Source organism: Vigna radiata, chromosome 10 (assembly GCF_000741045.1).
Source record: "Vigna radiata var. radiata cultivar VC1973A chromosome 10, Vradiata_ver6, whole genome shotgun sequence".
In the NCBI taxonomy this organism is placed as follows: domain Eukaryota; kingdom Viridiplantae; phylum Streptophyta; class Magnoliopsida; order Fabales; family Fabaceae; genus Vigna; species Vigna radiata.
The window spans coordinates 11,592,573-11,601,283 of record NC_028360.1 but is presented as its reverse complement, the minus strand read 5'-3'; the positions used below and the strand labels follow the sequence as shown (position 1 = coordinate 11,601,283).

At 30.5% G+C, this 8,711-nt stretch overlaps 1 protein-coding gene across 1 annotated transcript; it reads right to left on the bottom strand.

The window, feature by feature from the left end:
• Nucleotides 1–6,753: 6,753 nt before the first annotated feature.
• On the bottom strand, nt 6,754–7,757 carry LOC106775562 (uncharacterized GPI-anchored protein At5g19250). The gene is made up of 2 exons (XM_014662707.2): nt 7,617–7,757; nt 6,754–7,387 (listed from the first exon to the last, which is right to left on the bottom strand). Exons 1-2 carry the CDS (start codon nt 7,696–7,698, stop codon nt 6,870–6,872), a joined length of 600 nt encoding a protein of 199 aa, XP_014518193.1. The 5' UTR covers nt 7,699–7,757; the 3' UTR covers nt 6,754–6,869.
• Between the last annotated feature and the right edge of the window lie 954 nt (nt 7,758–8,711).

The window sequence follows — 8,711 nt, the reverse complement described above, 5'->3', positions numbered from 1 at the left end:
CATAGAAACGAGGAATAAAAGTTTTTCTCAATTTTATACAAACTATCATTCATCTTTTTTAAACTTAATACATTTCAAACTTACAACGATTAGAAACAAGGATCTCGTCCATATAAGTTAAACACTAGTCGATCCTCCATCTAACACCTGTTCCACCGGCATCTCACCACCTTCTGCTCACACCCACCAGATGATCATCGTCGAGAGAAAACACACAACACAACAATAACAACTAAACAACAGATAAAACAAGGGTGAGCTAATGCAACAAAAATAACATGGTATATTTAAATTAATAACATGATTTCTAACTTATAATTCAAATTACTTAATAATACAATAAACATACCATAATTAATGATTAATCATCATAAACTCAACCCATTCAAATAAACATATGAATATCAAACTCTTAGCAGGTTCTGCACTTGTAGTGGTACTTTACTCAGATACATCATATCCTACTCTGTCCTCCAAAGTGGATCTTCATCAGAATGCTGCCAAGATATTAGTATCTTTGATTTAATAGTCAGGAGTATAATAAGTCAATTTATAATCTTTAACACCAGCTTTNAACCCAACACTTGCTTTAGTCTCTGTTTGTGGTGACATAAATCCCTCCCTACAACTAATGAATTAAGAATTCTTGAAACAATAAGGTCTACTTGTTATGACTTAGGAGTTATGAAATCTATTACAAAAATCAACTAATATTATCCATTAATCCCAAAGGTTCGTTATGTTATTATTAAATTAAACGATGGTATTTGATTTGTCAAATACATCATTATTGTATAGTCTTTTCTATGTATGGCGCAACCCAATCTTATTTTTTCAATTTGAAATCTCTTATTTTTGAATTTTCAAATCGAAAGATCTAATCTAAATAATAATAAGAAAAATAAGTTATCTTCATATTTGGTGCTTATGTCACTTGCGAATTTATTGCATTTTTAACCACTATATTTTAAATTAGTAAGTCATTAACACAAAAGACAAAATATAACACTTATTATAAAGAGCACACAAATTGTAAAAAAGGAATGCAAGACAAAAGTATAGAAATGCCAAGAATCATAGATGTGGAGTGCAAGAGAGAAGTATTGAAATGCCAAGAATTGTAAAAATGGATAATAAACTGGGTTCTATGGTATGAAAGAGAAATATTATAGGATTGAAAGAATATCGAAAGGAAGAAAACCAAAGGAACAAATTAACATGATTGTGGAATTTACAAAGTTGGAATTTAAAAACTAGTTGTTGTGGAATTTACACGAACAAAATCTTAGATTTGTACAGAAAGTTGTACTGTAGGAGCCAATTCTGGTAACCTAGGGGGCCATAGTCTAAATTTTTGTATTTTTTGCATAAATGCAATGGTTTTTATGTGATTTTATTGTTTAAATGTGATTTTAGTGTGGGAAATCAAGTTTGGACACCCATGTTCAAGATAAGAAACAATTTTTTTCATTTGCTCCAGACCTTGCAGGACTTCAACTAACTTGTTCAAATGAAAAAACCCACTTTTTACTCGCGTAATCATTTACGAGCAAGTTGTAATCGTTTACCAGTGTGTTTTTTGCCTGCACCACAAACATTGTTTCTTTCCTCCATCACAAACATGACTACTCAATCAAATTGATCACTTTCTTCATTCACATTCCAAACAACACCTCATTTCACAATGACAATAATGAAGGGAATAACAATTCAGTTAACATTAACAATAATTAACGGAAGCAAAGATGCATCTTTTATAAAATTGAACAAAATTGGGTACATTACACTTATTTGTTCATCTATGTACAATGTTGTATGACTTTCTATGACAAATCAATACAAAAATCACTCATGTCGGATTCTAAGTGCTCTATTTCCAGTGTATAGAGTCCTAAGCACTATGCTCTTATAACGTTTTTATGATCCACTAAAGCACGCATAAAAATTTCTCTGCGTTTTCTTTTTTGTATGGTTTTTGGTGTTGGTTGGTCCTCCTTTTTATTCTTTCCTTTTTATCCTCTCTAACTTTAGTAGCTGGTGTCTTCACAGAAGAAAAAAAAACAGTTTCTTTGCTTGAAGTATCATCAACCTGAAATTTAACAATATATATCATAGTATACAACCATTCATATTCTCATCAAAGATCACTGAATATATCATAACATACAAAACTCAAACAAGAAACCACATGCCAATCAAAAACGCAATCAAAAAAATCGAAAACCCAAATACAAATCGAAAACGCAATCAATAAAATGGATAAACTCATTTACCTTGCTCGAAGGACCATGGTCACTATCAACAAAAAAAAAGGATCTTGAACAAAGTTTCAAGAATGAAAATGGAGGGAGAACGAAAACGAAAAGAGAGAGAACGAAAACTGAAGAGAGGGAAAATGAGGGAAATATGAGAGAATGGAGAAAGATGAAACAGGGCAAGGGGCATATATGGAATCCAAAATTTCTGAATTCTTCCTCAATGGCGACGTTAGGTTTTAAGTTTTTTTTTTTAAAAAAAAAAAACAACCAATGGCATGGTGACACGTGACGTTGTTAAAAGTGTGTCGAATTTTTGTTGTCAAAATATCGGGACCCTATTTTTTACTCAATGTCGAATATAAAAGGTTATGGAAAAAAACATAAGAACAGTAAAGAGAAGAATTTCAAGATATGTAAAACCTAAATTATTCCACTCCCTCTTCTTGAGTTCTATGTCCTGCATTCCAAATTAGTCTTTTCATGTATGTTTGCTAACATGTAAGCTTTGTATATTGTTTTTGGTTGAAACATTTGAACTGATATTTGAATATTTCTCTTTAAACCTCCAATAAAACAACTTAAAAGGTAATCTTCAAGGAGACTTAAAAGTTTAATGATGTCAACAAACTAGTTTTAGTAAACTTCTACGAAATCCTTTTGTTGTAGCTTCAGCAGCAATTGTAGCATAACTTCCGTGCAAAGGTATGGAAAATTCATTTTTAAGCCTTTATTGATGGCTTCAAATTCAGCAACAAGTTGTTTGATCTTGTTCCTTGTGTCTTTCATGCTAAGATTAACCTCACGCGCCAATTTATCATGTGTCATAAGTGTTTGGGAATAATCCCTGAAAATGCTTTCCATCTTTGAATTTAGTCTTGCTTCCATCTCTAAACTTATCTTCCATTTCTCTTATAATTGAACAAATAAAAAATGTTTAATGCAAAATATGTAGAACTTAAAATATTGAAATCTGAATAGAAACTCAAATGTTCAAATTCAAATTCATAAATTAATATTCACTTATTTCCTTATAACTTTGAGATAAATCTTGGACAAGTGTGGACACAAAAGTTCTTTGAAACTTTATATCGGATTGCTCATATAGTTAAACAGATAACATCTTACAATGCTAAATAATGTGGGACTAAATTACGTTCAACAATACAAAAGAAGTATACACAAATGGTATGAACCGTAAAATTGGAGTGCAAGACAAAAGTATAAAAATGCCCAAAACCATAAAAATGGAGTGCAAGACAAAATTATATAAATGCCAAGAGTTAAAAAAATGGATAATATTCAATAAGGTTATGGGTGTGAAAGAAAAATATGATAGGGTTGAAATGGTACCATGTCAAAAGGAAGAAAACCAAGAGAACGGATGAACATGATTGTGGAATGGAGGTTAGAGTTCGATGCGCTAAAGACAAAGAACATGGAGGAGATAGAGGCGCTAAAGGCTGAGAACACCTTCACTCAGCATGATATTTACTTTTACTCAGCTTTCTCTCGTGTAGATTGGCGGGGTTGTCCTCAACTTTCTCTCATTCAATGTCGGGTTAACCTGTACCTCTTGTCCCTTCGTGGCATTTAGGAGATCGACCTCGATTTTCATGCAAACCTCGTCAAACTAGCAGGTTGTACTTCCTTTGAGCTTGACATTGAGGAGATCAACTTCGGCTTTCATGGAAACCTCGTTAAGTTGGAAAACTATGCTTTAATCAAGAATTAAGGGCCCTCTGGGTGGGAATCATGTCGATTTTGGGTAGGTGATTTTTTCACTCTTCATGTTGGTCAGACAGGTGGCAAAATTTAATTTGATTGGAGAATCAATGCTCTTGAAGGTTGAAAAGTGGAGGAAGATCCACACCTAAAAGACTTGAGAGTGTTTGATTTTTATGTATAAAATAACGAATAAGTTTCAATGTCTTTCCTGACTGATGATGAAATATCAAGTGTATTTGTAGGATTTTGAGACTCTATGCCAGATTTAAATAGAGAATATATTTAAATAGAGAATATATTTAGCAAAAACTTTTCATTAAAAAGTATTTGATGACTATTAAATTTTTAATGACTATTAAAAATATAATAAAATTGTTAAAATTTAATAATGAACTTTATTGGGTGGTGCCACTTAGCACGTTTGGGTAGGGTATGTACATCATGTATAATTTAGAATATAAAAATTGTATTTTATCTTAAATAATGTAATTATTGTATTTTGTAATATAAAATTAGAGTATTATAATGTAGAATATAATTATTTTGTTGTAGATTATATATTCGAAATATACAAAAATTGATGAAAATACAAGCTGCAATTATGAAGGGTAGGAAGAAACGACCCATCTGGAATTTTTGCTATTCTATCGGGCCTCTTTGGGCCCGTCCTCTTTTCTACTTTTTGACTAAAACCACAGTCGAAAAAGAAAAATGAAGATTGGTGGCAAACAAGGAAAACTTTTCATACCAAATTTCACACAGCATCTAACGGTGAGGGGACGCTCTCTCTCTCTATTGTCATACATTATTTTCAGTTCAAACTCATAATCATAAGGAAAATGATATTTTAACACCATTTTTTTACCATTTTGACACTGCACACGTGTCAAAATGTGGTTGGACGATTTCAAATTAAAAAAACAAACTTTGATTTTTCTCTTCCAAATATACCCCTGCCTCAACTTTTTTAATTTGAAATCGTTCAATCATATTTTGACATGTATGCAGTGTCAAAATGATGTCAAAAAAATGGTGTTAAAATATCATTTTCCTAATCATAAATACTTTTTATGTAATCCATTATTCCTCTCGTTTCCAAACTGTATTTGTAATCGACTCAATTTTTACTCACGTATTCATCACATGTAGTCAATTGAAGTTTCAATTAAAAAAAATAAAAATTTAAATGTTACATTTAGGCAACACAAGTCATAAGAATATAATTTTTTGTATTTTTTCAAAAAAATAAAAAATAAGAAAAAATAGTATCAACTATAAAAAATTTATGTGGTCAAAGTATTATTTTTCTAATATTAAAGTGTAATCCAACAAAACACAAGTTTTTGTATCATGGAAACAGTTATACGTTACAAATATGGTACTGAACACCACACAAATTTGTGCCTTTAATTTTAAATATCAGAGACAAATTTCATGGTTAGAACTAATAATGCAGTATAAATGATATTATTGAAGTGAAAAAATCATACAAGAGATGCATAAAATGAACACAATTAATTAAATGAAACAGACGAGGAGAGAAAGTACACTTACCATTACGCAGCACTGTAACAGAGAAGGCTAACAAAGCAAAGAGAAAGGATTTAGGACTTAAGATTTCTTCACTTTCCGTAAATTCCAAATTAGCTGTTTCATACATCTTTGCTAACATAAGAGCCTTTTTCAAGGTTGTTGGTTGTAACATACGAACTAATATTTGAATGTCTTGTCTTAACCCTCTCAGAACGCAGCTCAAAGTATATTCTTGAGAAAGCTTTATGCCATGATAGTATATTTTTTTCTTAACGTGAAAAATCTGTTCTCTCTGAGTTTGTACCGCAAGAATAAGATTTTGATGAATGAGGGTCTCTATTGTCGGAGGATTGTGGGATTAATTCTTGGATGCATTCAAGAAAATCAACCATACTTGATAAACGAACATTTATTTATGCTAAACGAACATATGTGACATTTGACGAGGGTGGAGAGTGATCATCTGTGCAAGAGACATGGAATGTAAGAGATATAGATAAGGAGTGGTTCCTAACAAGTTTCCCGTGGAAGGGACACATAGACGAATCGAACATACACAAAAATGAAAGAGATATATAGAATGTATAGATACGGGACTATACAGTTGAAGAATAACTTTCAAAAATTGATTTGGCTACTTATATCAACTAATTTGACCCATAAGAACTATATGATTAAATGTGTTTAGCCTAGAATAATTTGGAATAAATGACCTTCTAAAAAGTTTTCTCAAAAAGTGTGCGAGTAAGAACAAAAACAAAGCATTGAAAAACTTGTATTGATGTGTGGGAACAGTCTAAGTTGCCCGTCGTTACAACATCCATGTCTGATAAATGAACACCAATCCAAGATAATATCAATTTTAGAAAAAAAAAAACGCAGAGTAAAGAAGGAAAAACCTCAGGTGTTTCAATCAAAGTTTACAGAAAAAATAAATAAAATCAACATCATATAAGGTAACAAATTTAGAATTTTGATCAAGTGAATATTTTTCCAAGATTAATAGTGTAGTTCCGATATATCCATACGAACTGGTATTTTTTCAATTAGACTGATCTTAAAGGTGGAACGGTGCCTAAGTAGTAGCAGGTATCGATGTTTCATCTTCCACTTAACACGTTCATCCTCGTTGGTTATAGATATTACAATAAGATAAAATACATACAAATACATAAATTTATATTTTTAAAAATATCATAATAAAATACGCTGCTGATCATGAGAAAGTATTAAAGAGTTAAGTAAATAACAGCAACACACAAGTTAATTCATAAATTTGACATTACACAACAGAAGTGATATTAAAGGGTCCACATCCCAGAAAATGAAGCTAAAAAGAAAGCTTAAAAGTGCTCAATGAAAGAAGTTGGTGAGCAGAAGCAGCAAAGCAAAGAGCAAAAGCCCGACAGAAACAACATTATTAGAATTAACACAAGTTGAAGAAGCAGAAGCAGAGAAACTCCCAGTGGCAGTGTTGGTGGTAAGAACAAGGACCATCCAATCATCCTCAGAACCAAGGCCAGCTCCTGTGTATTTGGAATTGTTGAGAAACTGTGCATAACGATCTGAATGAGTGTAATTAGAGAGAACAATGGTGGGTTCCAATTTCCGGACACAAACTGGGAGAATGACTCCATCTGTGGTGGTAGTCATGTTAATCTTACATTTTTCAATGTGCTTCTTCAAGTTGGGGATGTTGCCACCACCAGAAACAGTTGGGTAGAATCGATTCACATTTTCACATGCTGTTTTCTCTATTTCTTCTGCAACTTCACCGGCCAAACATTTCGCCTTAGAAACTTCGACCAGGGGTGTCAGCTTTTTCGTCTGCCTGTAGCTGTTGATTCCATTCAACACACTCTCCTCCTTATCTAATCAAACAAAACATTCTAATAACTAAGTTTCATCAATAAAACGAAAGACAACACCGTTTATTTTATAAAATGTCGATTTTTAAGGTTGGAGTTACAAGCTTGAAGAGAATCGGAAAACAAAAATACAAACAAGTAATATGTACCGATAAAAAAAATGCAATAAAAAAGATGGATGTTGTGAGAATATGGTAATGAAATGAGAGAGATTAGGAGAGAAGGTAGTTACCATCAGAGAGCACTGAATTAGAAAAGGCTATGAAAGCAAAGAGAAGAGGAAGAAGAAAGAGGGAAAGTTTGAGGGATTCCATGGCAGAGAGAGAGAAACAGTGTTTGAAGAGGTGGAACTGCAAATATTGGAACCTAAAAGTAGTAACAGCTATCTATGTTTCATCTTCCACGTGGCTAACATGCAAGGTAACAATTTCATTCTCATCTGGTTAGTACTAGTAAAAGGAAGATTATTTTTTAAGATACTTTTTAACAATTTTTTTACGCTATAATAGTTTGTGATTAGTATATTTTAAATATTTTTTTAAATATAAATTTAAATAAATTAATAAAATAATAATATTGTTGTTAAAAAATATTATTAAAATATTATCGTCTTTAATAAAAATCACAAAGATAATGATAATATGATGACATTTGATAATATATATATATATATATATATATATATATATATATATATATATATATTATTAGGTGATTAATTTATGTCAGTGTTTATAATTATTATTAATTATTATTAACTGTAATTTTTGACTATTAAAATAATGATAAATAAATAATATTAAAATGTTGTAAAAATATATTTTTAAAGTATTATTTTTCTAATCAAAATGCATAGCTGGTTCTCACAATATTACTCTACTGCTACACCAAAATGCATAGCTGTGAAGTGAGTTTATTTACAACGTATTTATAGTGTAACGTGTATATTTTAAATTTACTTTTCTAAGCATATGTATTAATTATAGCAGTTATATTTTGACATTCACAGCTATCAATTCATCAGATATATTTAATTACATTAATTAATTAAACAACTATAATTACGTTTATCATAAACTCATCGTCAGAAAATAAATTATTTGCTCAGTTTAGTCAAAAAAACATTAAAGTTTTAATTAATTACCTTTCAATTCGTAGAATAAAAATAGAATTTAATAATATAACTTTTCTCTATAAAAATAAACTAATAATATTATTAATATTAAAGGTCTCATATATATATATATATATATATATATATATATATATATATATATATATATATATATATATATATATATATATATATATATATATATATATAGGG

What these genes read in the sequence shown, in the direction of transcription:
- LOC106775562 (XM_014662707.2), bottom strand. Translation starts at nt 7,698, where the DNA reads ATGGAATCCCTCAAACTTTCCCTCTTTCTTCTTCCTCTTCTCTTTGCT. An exon ending in TAATTCAGTGCTCTCTGATG is followed by an intron (nt 7,388 to 7,616) that starts GTAACTACCTTC and finishes TTGTTTGATTAG; the next exon opens with ATAAGGAGGAGAGTGTGTTG.